The following is a 15,596-nucleotide window of genomic DNA, read 5'->3' as shown; positions in this document are numbered from 1 at the left end:
GCCTCTCTGGCACATATAAACATATAAAAAAACTGGCACTTCGTTGGTTACAATGACAAGGGTTTCAGTTGATCTTATCAGCGGAAGAGCCTGGTCATGAAATGAATGCACAAGCAGCTGAGCACTCCTCAGACACCCATATTCTTAACAGAGTTCTTAGGGAGATTCAGCATGACACAGAATATGACAAGGCTGGCTCTTTGAAATACTCTCTCTTTTACTCTTTTACTTGTTTCAGTCATTTGACTGCGGCCATGCTGGAGCACCACCTTTTAGTACTTATTCTATCGGTCTCTTTTTGCCGAACCGCTAAGTGACGGGGACGTAAACACACCAGCATCGGTTGTCAAGCAATGCTAGGGGGACAAACACAGACACACAAACACACACACATATACATATATATACATATATACGACAGGCTTCTTTCAGTTTCCGTCTACCAAATCCACTCACAAGGCATTGGTCGGCCCGGGGCTATAGCAGAAGACACTTGCCCAAGATGCCACGCAGTGGGACTGAACCCGCAACCGTGTGGTTGGTTAGCAAGCTACTTACCACACAGCCACTCCTGCGCCTACAGGTACTACTCGTTTTTGTCAGCATCATGAAATAAAATGTCTTGCGCAAGGACACTACATGCAGCTGGCAATTGAACTCCCAACCTTACAATCATATGTCACATAAAAAGTACTGGTGTTGGTGTCACATTTAAAGCATTAGTACTGGTACCACATTAAAAGCACCCAGTACACTCTGTGGGATGGTTGACGTTAGGAGGGGCATCCAGCCATGGAAACCATGCCAGAAAAGACAATGGAGTCTGGTGCTTCCCGTGGCCTTACCAGCTCTGGTCAAAACATCCAACCCATGCTAGTATGGACAGCGGACATTAACTGCTGATGATGGTGATGATAAGTGTCCAAGATCACAACATTCCCTTTGAACAGGACTCCAGGTCACAGAGTTACTCATTTACAGCAGAGTGTACTGGAGTAACATGAAATGAAGTGTTTTGTTCAAAAACACTATGCACCACCTGGTGCAGGAATTGAAACCACAATCTTGCAATCATGAGTGTAACACCCAAACCACTGGGCCACTTGCCATCACTATTAGATCCCATACTTTCAGCTTCTTTTATCTTTTACTGGTTTCAGTCATTAGACTATGGTCATGCTGGAGCATAGCCTTCAAGAATTTTAGCCAAACTTATAAGCCCCAGTACATACATATTCTTTTATAAAGCCAGATACTAATCTTATCGGTTTCTTTTGCCGAACTGCTAAGTTACAGGGATGTAAACACATACACAAAGACATACATAAATGATAGGCTTGTTTCAGTTCACTCTACCAAATCCACTCGCAAAGCTTTGGTCAGCCCAAAGCTATAGTGCAAGACACTTTGCCAAAGGTTCCAACTGCTTACCACACAACCACGCCTGCAACCTAAGTACAGAAAGAAAAAAAAAAACACATGAAGATTATAGAAGATAGAATACTCACTCTGTTTGGTGGCTAAGAGAATATCCCACCAGTCCCAGCCTGTCGTTGCAGCGTACTCAAGCAGGAGCACTATATAGGAGGGTGACATCTGGACACCAGCATCGTTAGTATTGACAGAGCGGAACAAATAGATGTTGTTGTCTTTTACACCAATCATCCCGCAACTGCTGTGTGTCTGTAATAGCACTGACAGGTGGGAAGGAGGTTGGTTGTGATTGAGATTACGCTTTTCCGGGATACTAAGTTCCCGAAATTGGTCCACACAACAGTTATAAATTACCTAAGGAGAAATAATAGTAATAATGATTTCTGTGTAAAACACTTAATAATAATAATAATAATAATAATAATAACAATAATAATGGTTTTAAATTTTAGCACAAGGCCAGTAATTTCAATGGAGGGTCTAAGTCAATTACATGAACCCCAGTGTTCAACTGGTACTTAATTTATCAACCCTGAAAGGGTGAAAGGAAAAGTCAATCATGGCAGAATTTGAACCTGGATCATAGAGATGGATGGAAAGCCACTAAGCATTGTGCCCAGTGTTCTAATGATTCTGCCAGCTCACTGCCTTAAAATAAAATAAAAAACAAAAATAATAATAATAGTAATAATAATAATAATAATACTTTCTACTCTAGGCAGAAAGCCTGAAATTTTTTATGGTAGGGGACTAAGTCAATTACCTTAACCCCAGTGTTCAACTGATATTTTATCAATCCTGAAACAATTAAGGGTAAAGCTAACCTCGTCAGAATTTGAACTCAGAACATAAAAAGCAAGAAAAATGTCAGCAAATCTTGAAGAGAGCAGATTAGTTAACTACATTGACCCCAGTATTTGACTGGTACTGTATTTTATTTATCAAACCTGGAGATATGAAAGGCAAAACTGACCTTGGTAGGGATTGAGCTCAAACCTTAAAGAGCCAGAACACATACCTCTAAGCAACTTTTGCTGATGCACGAACAATTAGGCCAATCCAGCATCCTAATAAGAATGGTTTCTACAATAGGCACGAGGCCAGCAATTTTTTAAGAGAGGACATTGTTCAACCACGTCATCTCCAATGCATAACTGGTTCACTGTTTTATAAGCAAGGAGAAAAGTTGTCATTGGTGGGATTTTAACCCAGAACGTAAAGTTCCAATAACAGTAGCGATTTTATAACAGGGGTACAAGGTCACAAGTTGTTGGAAGGGTTATTTCAATTACACTGACCACAGACGGGAATATAAAGAACCCGAAATAAACACAAGAAATTTCATCCAATGATTCCGCCAACCCATTAAAAATTGTTTCTAATATATGCGCAGGAGTGGCTGTGTGGTAAGTAGCTTGCTAACCAACCACATGGTTCCGGGTTCAGTCCCACTGCATGGCATCTTGGGCAAGTGTCTTCTGCTATAGCCCCAGGCCAACCAATGCCTTGTGAGTGGATTTGGTAGACGGAAACTGAAAGAAGCCTGTCGTATATATGTATGTTTGTGTGTGTGTGTTTGTTCCCCTAGCATTGCTTGACAACCAATGCTGGTGTGTTTACGTCCCCGTAACTTAGCGGTTCGGCAAAAGAGACCGATAGAATAAGTACTGGGCTTACAAAGAATAAGTCCCGGGGTCGATTTGCTCGACTAAAGGCGGTGCTCCAGCATGGCCGCAGTCAAATGACTGAAACAAGTAAAAGAGTATGCATTAAGATCAGACATTTGGGATCTGTTGGTTAAAGCGACGGCTAAGTACAAGATAAATAATCGAGTCAATTACATGTGTAGTGAGATGTTGAAGATATGGATTTAAGCATTGGATTGCGGCCATCTTGGGACAGCACTGACTTCAATAATCTGAGCTGATTACATCAACTAGTCAATCCCAGTAACTACAAATGACGAAATCGTCCAGTTGTTAAATTGCGACATTTGTGTACTGTAACTTCAGTAGAGTCAGAGTTATGTACCTTGTCCAGGGGGCGTAACTCAATGATAAAAGTTTTTTTTTAAAAATCGGCATATACGATTATCTGGTTATCGAGCCCAGGTTTTATAAACCACTAGCAGTATCGCCCGGCGTTGCTCGGGTTTGTAAGGGAAATAATTATATAAGCATTTTTAGAGATGTAAAGTATAATAGCCATCTCAATATGGCTAACCACAAAGGGGGAGGGGTGTTACTGTAGCTTTTTACGTTCTGAGATTTAATAATAAATTTTAGAGTTACTTCCCTTATATATTTCAAAAATGGATTAAAAATGGGAAAAATTGATGGTAATTTTTTTTTTAAATCGTAGACTCATCGTAGACGCGCGCTAATACCCAGACGGTCTCGATATGAATCACGACTATAAGATACCCGGTTTTGGTTAAACTGCACCGCAAAATGTGGGAGTAGTTAGGAATCTAAATCGTAGGAGACAGACACACAACCTCACTTTTAATTATAAAGATTTCCTCTATTTACATAATATTGAGGTCTCTTTCTTTCTTTTGTTATCTTACTGTTTTTACCAATATATATATATATATATATAAATATATATATAGTTACAGAGATGTACTTGCATAGCAAGTGACTTGATCTGAGATCGTGTGCTGGAACGAAAACAGTTGCGGCGTTGAAGGTGTTTATAAGCCATTTAAGAAACACACAAAAACCGTTAGATTCACTTCAACATTTAAATTAAATTTGTCAAAATATTTTCGTCGCTTTGAGACCGCAACCTGTTAGCACGATATTTTTGTCAGTGAACAGGTCGCGGTCTCAAAGCGACGAAAATATTTTGGCAAATTAAATTTAAATGTTGAAGTGAATGTAACGGTTTTTGTGTGTTTCTTAAATGGCTTACAAACACCTTCCACGCTGCAATATATATATACACACATATATATATATGTATGTATGTATGTGTGTATATGTGTATGCATGTATGTGTGTGTGTGTGCATGTCTGTGCTTGTGATTGTCCTCCACCACTGCTTGACAACGAATGTTGGTTTGTTTACATCCCTGTCACCTAGTGGTTTGACAAAGAAAACAGATAGAATAAGTACAATGCTTACAAAAATAAAACTGGAGTTGATTCATTAAACTACAATTCTTCAAGGCATTGCCCCAGCATGGCCATAGAGCAATGGCTGGAAAAAGCAGAAGAATAAAAGAATTGAGGGGGACCTCTACATGGTAGCTAGACCTGGTAGAAATAGCAGCAAAATTTCCCCCAAATCACACCTTACTGTCTTATCTATGTATATATGTATGTATGAGCCCATGGCAGCTAGACATGGTAGAAATAGCAGCCAAATCTCCCTCAAATCACACCTTACTGTCTTATCTTTCTGCTACTTGGATATAGGTGTTATATTCGTCTAAAAAAACTTTCCTGTCACACACTCACGCACACGCACACACACACACACGCACCGTCACACACACACACACACGCGCACACACACACACACACACACGCACGTTAGCTTACAATTTTATTTATATATTTGCGTGTAAGAGGAAGTGGGAGGCAGAGTGAAAGAATCACTCACCACAGTAAGTGAATTAGTTTCATTTTATTCGTTGCCCACTGTGTGTGTGCGTTTGCGTGTGGTGTAAACCAGACTAAGAAAAGCATTTGACACACACACCAGAATGTGAGTTTTCTGTAAATTTTGCTTAATTGGAGTTTAAATTTTAAAAACTGGACCTGGCATGACGCGATGCATTGTACTCTCAAAAATGCCAGGTAAATTGTAATTGAAGAAATCCTATATTGTAGATTTGTATAACTCCCAAAGGGAGGCAGATAAAATCTGCCTTTTATAATAAGAGATTACATAATTTGATTGCTGCTATAACAGCGCCGCTTTACGGGAACGTTCCGCCTCTGAAAATATTTACTCAACGTGGGTTTCTGTAACGCGAATATTATTCTATCATCGATGTTCCCATTCTTTGGAACGGAAATCAATGAGAAAATAGGGTTCATACTAAAGCGTTCTACATTATGGCACGATTTCAGAAACAAAACATTTCTGTAAAGCAGGGGACGCTTGTACTTTATTAATTAGATGAATAATAAAATCAGAATAAAAAGTAGAAGCGAAGTTAGGTTTCAGAGACTTCAGTGCCCCAGTAAAGGACAAAGACCACAGAACTACTCTCTTTTACTCTTTTACTTGTTTCAGTCATTTGACTGCGGCCATGCTGGAGCACCGCCTTTAATCGAGCAACTCGACCCCGGGACTTATTCTTTTGTAAGCCGAGTATTTATTCTATCGGTCTCTTTTGCCAAACCGCTAAGTTACGGGGACATAAACACACCAGCATTGGTTGTCAAGCAATGCTAGGGGGACAAACACAGACACACAAACACACACACGCATATATATATATATATATATATACATATATACGACGGGCTTCTTTCAGTTTCCGTCTACCAAATCCACTCACAAGGCTTTGGTCGGCCCGAGGCTATAGTAGAAGACACTTGCCCAAGGTGCCACGCAGTGGGACTGAACCCAGAACCATGTGGTTGGTAAACAAGCTACTTACCACACAGCCACTCCTGTGTCACTCCTACATTAATATTATTAGCAGGAGGCACATAAATATGAAATTGAGGACCGACTAAAGGTAACGGAGGAACTCAAGTTCTTGTGAAATGCATCTCAGTTGTGGCCACTTAAAGAAGATAAATCAACCCTTTAGCTTTCAAACCAGCTATATCAGACCCAAATATTCTATTTGTTTTATGTTTAAACCAGCCAGATCTGGACAAATAAACAATCACATCATCCAAGTCTCAGAGATTGATTGCATGATTGCTACAAAACATTGTGACTAAATGAGCATTACATTTGACAGATTAATTAAAAGGGTAATTAAAAATGTTTACCTGGAAACTGTAGCGGTGAATCAACTTAATAATACCATTTCTGTAGGCAACTGCAATGTAAGGCGTGAAGCCACTGGTTTCCATACCACAAGGCATCGTTGGTAGCTTAGGCCCAGCTATAGCCGTCACCATGGTGTTGTGTGTAACCGTAGCTTTATGCATCCATTTGGGGGTTTTATAGACAGTGTTCGGCTTACTGTTGGTATGGAACATCCTGTGCAAGGAATGCGTCTGTTCCACTAACTGCCAGAAATCGATCCAGCTGAAGTTCTGACCACCAACACAGATCACAAGTGTATCACTATAGTCCTTGTTCACAAACTGAACGTGTGTGACACAGAAGTTCTGTTGGTCAACACCGCTAGCAGCTGTCGGGCCAGTCGGCCGGCCAACGACACCAACCCCTCCACTGGCTTCTGTGTGACACTTCACGTACAGACTAGCACTGGCACGACTCGTGATGACGCAGCTGGTCTGCTCCATGGACAAAGACACAAGAAAACATTGAATGGCAGAAGACGGCATACCATCGGTGGTAGCTATCATCAAGTCTCCATTGGCATTGTAGGCAATGTCGGCTAGAGATGCCCGTAAGTGTGCAGGAGACAAGCTTTCCACATAAGAACGTATCCTAGGTTCTGTATTTTGGATCAGTCCAACGGATACCTATAGAGTAAAAAAAAAAAAAAAAATGACAAATATTTTAAAAAACTATACAAACAAAAGATTAAATTATCAGAAATATAAGATTGTAATTTTTCAAATCCCGACTGGCCTCGTGCTGGTAGCACGTAAAAAGCACTATCCGATCGTGGCCGTTGCCTGCCTCGCCTGGCCCCCGTGCCGGTGGCAAGTAAAAAGCACCATCTGATCGTGGCCGTTTGCCAGCCTTGCTGGTGTGTTTACGTCCCCGTCACTTAGCGGTTCGGCAAAAGAGACCGATAGAATAAGTATTGGGCTTACAAAGAATAAGTCCCGGGGTCGATTTGCTCGACTAAAGGCGGTGCTCCAGCATGGCCGCAGTCAAATGACTGAAACAAGTAAAAGAGAGAGAGATAAAATGAAAGCAATAATTACATCATAAATAAGGTGCTCTACCGTTACTGCTAAGTTACCTCCCTTAAGGAGCTTTATAATAATTTATATTTAAAATATTTTTTTACTATCAACGTGCTCAAGACTGGAATAGACAATGTCCATACCAAAATTTGTTCGTTCGGTTTTGCTTGTATTCTCATATAGGAAGGGGTTGTCGAGGTATTGTTTTGCAATCAAATGCCCCTCCTATTTTTAACCTCCACCAATTTCTCAAGTATGGGGGCCTTTTATTTTTCATGTTTTCAAAGGTGCAAAGCAAGCAAATGCTATGTTCTTAGAAGAGACAACACAACTCTTAGCAACATTTGTAGAATGCAAATGTATATATCTTTACTACCCACAAGGGGCTAAACACAGAGGGGATAAACAAGGACAGACAAACGGATTAAGTCGATTATATCGACCCCAGTGCATAACTGGTACTTAATTTATCGACCAAGAAAGGATGAAAGGCAAAGTCGACCTCGGTGGAATTTGAACTAAGAACATAACGGTAGAGGAAATACCGCTAAGCATTTCGCCTGGCATGCTAACGTTTCTGCCAGCTCACCGCCTTGTAGAATGCAAATGTAAACACATACACACCGTCGTCGTCGTCGTTACGCACTGGGGTTGATGTAATCAACTTAATCCCTTTGTCTATCCTTGTTTGTCACCTCTATGCTTACCCCCTTGTGAATAGTAAAGAAATAAGAAACTAAAACATTGTGAGTGGTGCAATGTAAAAAGCACCCAGTTCACTCTGTAAAGTGGTTGGCCTTAAGAAGGGCATCCAGCAGCAAAACCAAACCAAAACAGTCTCTGGAACTTGGTGTAGCCCCTGACCTTTGCCAGTTCCTGTCAAGCTGTCCAACTCGTGCCAGCATGGAAAACGAACATTAAATATTGATGATGATGGTGATGTTCCGAACATACAATTGGTATCGTCTATTTACAGCTTTCTGTGAAAACATGTCCACTCGAGGGATTATACTACCTTACATTGAAACAGGTGAGCGTTAGCGACAAGCAGAGCATCTGGCTGTTGAAATTCTGCCTCAATAAACACAGTACATACAAACAAGGAAAAGAGGACACTAAAACAATGATGATTATGATGAGGACGTGTTTTTTAACGTTTTATTGGTGCAGAGCTCTGGTACAGATACGAGTTCTCTCCCTGCAAACAGGACTATTAACAAATAAGCAAACTAATTAAAAATAACCACGATGGGTTAATGGTGATTTTGTATGATAGCACTGTAATATATTGGCTCATCCTATAAATAATGTGGTTTTTTTCAATTGCATGGACTAAAAGTTAGAGCAGGGTGGGATAAACTATCTGCATCAACTTGCCGGAGCTGTGATACCAGTGCTGGTGGCACGTAAGCGAACCATCCGAATATGGCCGTTGCCAGCGCTGGCCCAACGGGCATCCGTGCTGGTGGTACGTAAAAAGCACCATCCGACCGTGGCCGTTTGCCAGCCCCGTCTGGCACATAAAAAGCACCCACTACACTCACGGAGGGGTTGGCGTTAGGAAGGGCATCCAGCTGTAGAAACATTGCCAGATCAGACTGGGCCTGGTGCAGCCTTCTGGCCTCCCAGACCCCAGTTGAACCGTCCAACCCATGCTAGCATGGAAAGCGGACGCTAAATGATGATGATGATGAATTTTACCATGTCCTTACTCTTAGTGCAAGTTTTGAAGAGTGCAGTTCGATTTTAAGTTAGTTTTTTAAAAAAGTTACAGGGACGTAAACACACCACCATTGTCAAGCAATGTTGCGGAGACAAACACAGACACACAACCACTGAGCCAAGGGAAAGGAAAAAGCCGATACAGCTTGGCACCAGTGACGTCACAACTCATTTCTACAGCTGCGTGAACTGGAGCAACGTGAAATAAAGTGTCTTGCTCAAGAACACAATATACACATATACGACTGGCTTCTTCCAGTTTCTGTCTACCAAATCTACTCACAAGGCTTTAGTAGAAGACACTTGCCCAAGGTGCCACACAGTGGGACTGAACATGGGACAATGTGGTTGGTAAGCAAGCTACTTACTACAGTGCCACTCCTGCGCCTATATAACGATAAAATTTTATTAAAAAATTTTATCAGTGGCCAGCATATAAGGTGAAAATTGTAAAAACAATTATAAGGGCAAAAAGAAAAAAATTATCCCCGATTCGGGGATAACTATATTTTTATGAATATCTGTTAGCTTGCTTTCCTCATTTTGACAAGTGGTGTAATAATGTAAGTGAAAATATTTTATGTGGTTAGATGATTTAGTGTCTTTTTCCCAGCATATTGACAAAGAAAATTGTTTTCTTTTTGCCATTATTTATAATTGTGTATATGTATATATATATATATATATATCAGAGACCCCCTTCGGTCACGAATGACCATGGGATTGCACCTAGAAAGTTACACTCCGAGGTACAAGTCAGGGCAAGGTTGTTTATGGAAGACCAGTAGTCGCCCATGCATACCAGCCACCTCCTCTCCACGCCACCAGTGTTATCCAAGGGAAAGGCAAAAGCCGATACAGCTTGGCACCAGTGACGTCACAACTCATTTCTACAGCCGCGTGAACTGGAGCAATGTGAAATAAAGTGTCTTGCTCAAGAACACAAAATGCAGCCCAGTCCGGGATTCAAACTCACAACCTCAGTTCGACGCTCTAACCACTGAGCCATGCGCCTTCACACACTCACACACACACATATGTATATATACATATATACACCAACATAAAATAACAGCAAAGCTGCTGCTGCTGACAGGAAATAACGATTAAAATGAATTAAAATAAAATATACAAAAAAGGAAAGGAGAAAAATGTTATCCTACCAGACCAGTTGATGTGACACAGACAAAGCCATCCAATGGACGGCCACCAAAGTCACTTAAAGAAGGAGAGAACAAAGTATGGGGAAACTTCTCTCGGTATTTCAGATTGTCCCGTTTGTCAGCATTGAATCTGATCTGTGAAAGAGACAAACAAAAAAAAAAAAAATGATTATTTATTTAGCTTTGTTTCATGGATGTTATTTCTTCTTTCTTTCTTTCTTTCTTTTTTTTTTTTAAAACCAATGTCCATTCTGCTGCATGGTTGATGTTAGGAAGGGCATCCAACTGTAAAACCATGCCGAAACAGACACAGAAGTCTGATCCAAGTCTCCTGCCTGGCCAGCTACTGTCAAACCATCTAACCTATGTCAGCATGGAAGGCAGATGTTAAACAATGATGATGAGGATGATGATGAAATGTGAAAACCTTACAAGTGATATAAACTAGTACAGCTTAAGGAAACCATAACTCGTTAGAACTTACAAAAGCTACGTTACTTTCTCATTAATTTTTCTTTATCCATTCTTCTTAGATCCTGATGTTTGTTCATTCATCATTCATTTTAACATGCTGCTTCCAGCAATATAAACAACACTTTTGATCACATCTAGCATGCAAATCTCCAGGCCAATCCTACCCATTTATGACCTCAATCCATCTCTCATCTTCTCAATTGATGGCATCCTTTCAATTCACAGACCATCACAATATGTGACACAGTCAGTGTGTTTCAGGGTTTGGTTATGTCCTACATTATTATTATTCTTATGCCTATGATACTCAGTACATGCAACAGAGTTTATTTCTTCATTCAAATTTAATGCATCACTTTGTCACTACACTGCATTTACAGCTTTTGTGTATTCATCAGGCAAGAAAGAGAGAATCGTCTCTGTGTCCCCTGAATCATCATCATCATTATCATGAATGAATGTACAAAATCCAGAAACTTGAAATAAATTAAATGAATCATCTTGCTTCAAATGGTTATTATACATTATATATATGTATACTCTTTTTTTTCCAATACACCAACAACATACTTGCCATCATCTCCCAACAATATCCACCCTTATGCAAATCATACCACCATTCATTCTACCCCAACCTTCAACATCCATATGTAATTCAAAGGCAACTTAGATGCCTCCCATCTAACTTGCAATGGTTCCATGAAGAGAGATTGTTGAGACTTCTTCCAAGGTCATGCTAATCTTTCTCCTTCAACACAACCAACTGACAAATCAAGAAAATATTTCTGCAACCATCTCTCTAAAAGAAAAGCATGCAACTGGAATCTTCAAGGTTGCTAAAAATCATGAGGCTTCACTATCACTAAGGATCTCTCTCGGGGCCAGACATATGTACTTAACATAGCAAAGATAATAGCAAAAACACTGGTCAAAAATCTACATCAGGGAAAAGACAGGCCTCCTTCCTCAGGACCAGAAATATTCCACTCCTAAACAACTGTTTGCTCTCCGGTAAAGTGAGGTGAGGCCCAAATCAATGTACTTGATTCATCATCAGAAATCCTGCTGCTGCTATTGTTGTTGTTGTTAAGCAACAAGTCGGGTAAGGGTGATTAGGTGATGGTCTAGGGTTTAGGGGCAGGAGACCCTAGACCTTGGAAAAAAACAAAAAAACTTTGCCCGTTTTGTTGTAGTCGAGGGCTCTTCGTTGACGCCCGACACCACTGGGAGGTGGCCTTCGAAGTCGCTGGAAATGGAGATCTCCAGGTCCAAATTCTTGAACGGTTGCTGCTGCTGCTGTTACACATAGACATTCTAGACTGGTACTTGATGTCAGGTTTGGAACTCAGCTTCTGCTACGCATACAGACATTCTATACAGGGTATTTGATCCCAAATATAGACCAGTGCTGCTACACACACACAGATTGCTCATATGATTGGTAATAATCAATCACCAACACACTGTGGCCCCTTGCCCATATACATGCTGTGTATACTCTTTTTTAGTACTACCACTACTGAGGCCTTTGTTCTTCAGAGCTGTCTCATTTCATACCACCACCACCACCCAACTCAGTTACTCCTGACACACTCATCTCTCCTCCTCTTGTTACCCATACTGGGTTCATCCCACCACACTTACACACCTTGCACTGATCTCTAGAATCCTTTCCTTACAAATGTCTTTCCTACAGCCACTGGCTTCCAGATATTCAAGAGAATCATTAACAGTGTTGATTAATAAATCTGACCATTCTTGGAGGGATTGTTTGTTCTCCAGTAAAGTGAGGTGAAACTCAAATCAGTATACTTGACTTAACATCAGAAATCCTGCTGTTACACATAGACCTTCTAAATTGGCACATGATGCCAAGACCATAGATAGTCCCTTTTTCCAGACCATACAAAAAAGGACAAAGGAAAAAAAACCATTTTCTCTCTTCACCATAGTTCATATGACAAGGTATTAAATAGAACCTGTATATCTGAAATTACCCAGCAGACATTGCAGCATTACTTTTGTCATTCTTACTACTTCACAGAAAACTTGCTCAAGAGGCAGCATCCACATCTTCTACAAAAAGACATCCCCAGTTTTTATCCCATAAAATCTTGACAATGAAAGAAGGAAAAGAAAAGACAGGAAGCAAGCAAGAAAGAAAGAAGAAAGGAAGAAAGCAAGCAAGGGGTGAAGGAGAAGAAGGATAATGAACAGTAGTAGAAAAGGGGACGTAAACTCACTTACCAAAACACCATTATGTAACCATGCCAGAGAAAGAATGTCCTCACCAGACAACTGCACCTCCCCAAGACAGCTCCATTTGTTTAACATATGATCCTGCAAGAAGGGTTTATACAGTGGTTAAAAGTACAAAATAAACAAACAACTTTTCACCATAAATATATATTTGTAGAGAAAGACTGAACATAACAGGAAAATGTATTTATAATAATTTGTAAATATATTTTTATTATTATTATTATTATTGTTATTATTAGTATTATTATTATTATTATATAAGTCTTCTGTTTCCAGATTTCCGCTTAAAATATACACAGCCCACCAAAACCTTGTGAATGGATTTGGTAGACGGATACTGAAAAGAAACCTATCTTGTATATATGTGTGTGTGTGTGTGTATATATACACACACATATATGTACATACATATATATACATACACACAGATATATATACATGTATATATACACACACATATATGTACATACATATATATACATACACACAGATATATATACATGTATATATACACACACATATATGTACATACATATATATACATACACACAGATATATATACATGTATATATACACACACAAATATACATACTTATATATACACACACAAATATACATACTTATATATACACACACAAATATACATACTTATATATACACACACAAATATACATACTTATATATACACACACATATATGTACATACATATATATACATACAACAGATATATATACATGTATATATACACACACACACACACACACACACACCACACACACACATATATACAGGGTGCGATGAGTAAATTGTCGCCATTTTATATTTTTAATTTTGAACATGAGCATTGTTTATTTTGGATTTTGTCAACTACACAGTATAGTAGGGTCAATTGGGCACCATCTGTGAGAAAAAACAGCACCATGATGCAATTCATTCTACCAGAAATTTGGAAACAACAACCTGGGCAGTTCGGCATTCATGCCGGAAGCTCCGATATGAAGAATTTATAAAAGTAACCATCATTACTTTTAAGCTGATGAAGGTGGTGAGCTGGTAGAATTGTTAGTGCATATTTCATGTCTTTACGTTTTGAGTTCAAATCCTTCCAAAGTTGCCTATGCTTTTAACCCTCTCAAGGTCAATGAAATAAATACCAGTTGAACACTGGGGTCAATGTAATTGACTAGCCACCAACTCCCTTAAAATTTTAGGCCTTGAGCCTATAGCAGAAAAAAATTATCATTAAGGAGTGGCTGTGTGGTAAGTAGCTTGTTTACCAACCACATGGTTCCGGGTTTAGTCCCACTGTGTGGCATCTTGGGCAAGTGTCTTCTACTATAGCCTCAGGCCGACCAAAGCCTTGTGAGTGGATTTGGTAGACGGAAACTGAAAGAAGCCAGTCGTATATATGTATATGTATATATGTATATATATATATATGCGTGTGTGTGTTTGTGTTTGTCCCCCTAGCATTGCTTGACAACCGATGCTGGTGTGTTTACGTTCCCGTCACTTAGCGGTTCGGCAAAAGACACCGATAGAATAAGTACTGGGCTTACAAAAGAATAAGTCCCGGGGTCGAGTTGCTCAACTAAAGGCAGGGCTCCAGCATGGCTGCAGTCAAATGACTGAAACAAGTAAAAGAGTAAGGCTGATGTCTGGAATATAAATTAACATAAAGATTTGACAGAAGGCTTTTTGATCACCATAAAACATGGAATTTGTATCATAGAATCAAGGAAAAGCCTCAGGCAGTTTATTTTCAAAAGTGTTAATGCTCTCTTTGGTTCAGAACATATTTAACTCAGAGAGACCCCCTTCGGACATGAATGCCCATGGGATTGCACCTAGAAAGTTACCCTCCAAGGCACAGGTCCGGGCAAGGTTGTTTATGGAAGACCAGCAGTCACCCATGCATACCAGCCTCCCCTCTCCATGTCACCGATGTTATCCAAGAGAAAGGCAAAGGCTGAAACAGCTTGGCATCATTTAACTACTGTTTCAACAACCAAAGACATACCTTTTCCAAGAAATATGCTAATATATCAGATTTCACTGAACGAATCGGGTTTAAAGTTTTGTTTGGCTTCCTTCCTACTTCAACCCCTCATTAAGCAGGTCCCATGTACTCTGGGCTGCGTCAAGTTACACAAGAACTTATATCACAGAACTACCTATTTACTGTATACAAAACAAATTGTTAAGTATTTCATAGACAATGTACCCTTGAAGTAAGTTCACAGGTTGTGACAAAATGACGTGTGTGTAATAAGACTATGTGGCACCAGCACAGGCAGTTTTGCACCAAAAGCAAGTGTCTTGCTGTAGAGTAGATTCGTGTGTGTGTGTGTGCATATATATATTTATGTATAAATATAAATGTATGTGTATATTTTCAATGTGTACAAATAACACGGAAAAAATAAATAATTACCAGGGTAGCAAAAATTCACATAAGTACCAAGGATGTAACAACCTACTTATAAAGATAGAAATTCCAGGGTTTAGTGAAATGCTTTG

At 39.7% G+C, this 15,596-nt stretch overlaps 1 protein-coding gene across 1 annotated transcript in view; it reads right to left on the bottom strand.

The window, feature by feature from the left end:
- Positions 1-15,596, bottom strand: part of LOC115218565 (mediator of RNA polymerase II transcription subunit 16-like) — a 39,653-nt gene that overhangs the window by 5,648 nt on the left and 18,409 nt on the right. Inside the window, exons 3-6 of the mRNA XM_029788455.2 lie at positions 13,061-13,153; positions 10,340-10,474; positions 6,396-7,061; positions 1,509-1,788 (exon numbers count right to left, since the gene is read on the bottom strand). Of these exons, the coding sequence (XP_029644315.1) occupies positions 1,509-1,788; positions 6,396-7,061; positions 10,340-10,474; positions 13,061-13,153 (1,174 nt within the window). The remainder of the gene's footprint in view (positions 1-1,508; positions 1,789-6,395; positions 7,062-10,339; positions 10,475-13,060; positions 13,154-15,596) is intronic.

Source organism: Octopus sinensis, linkage group LG13 (genome assembly GCF_006345805.1).
Source record: "Octopus sinensis linkage group LG13, ASM634580v1, whole genome shotgun sequence".
Taxonomy (NCBI): Eukaryota; Metazoa; Mollusca; class Cephalopoda; order Octopoda; family Octopodidae; genus Octopus; species Octopus sinensis.
The sequence above is the reverse complement of the archived record's forward strand: the minus strand, read 5'-3'. Positions and strand labels throughout refer to the sequence as shown.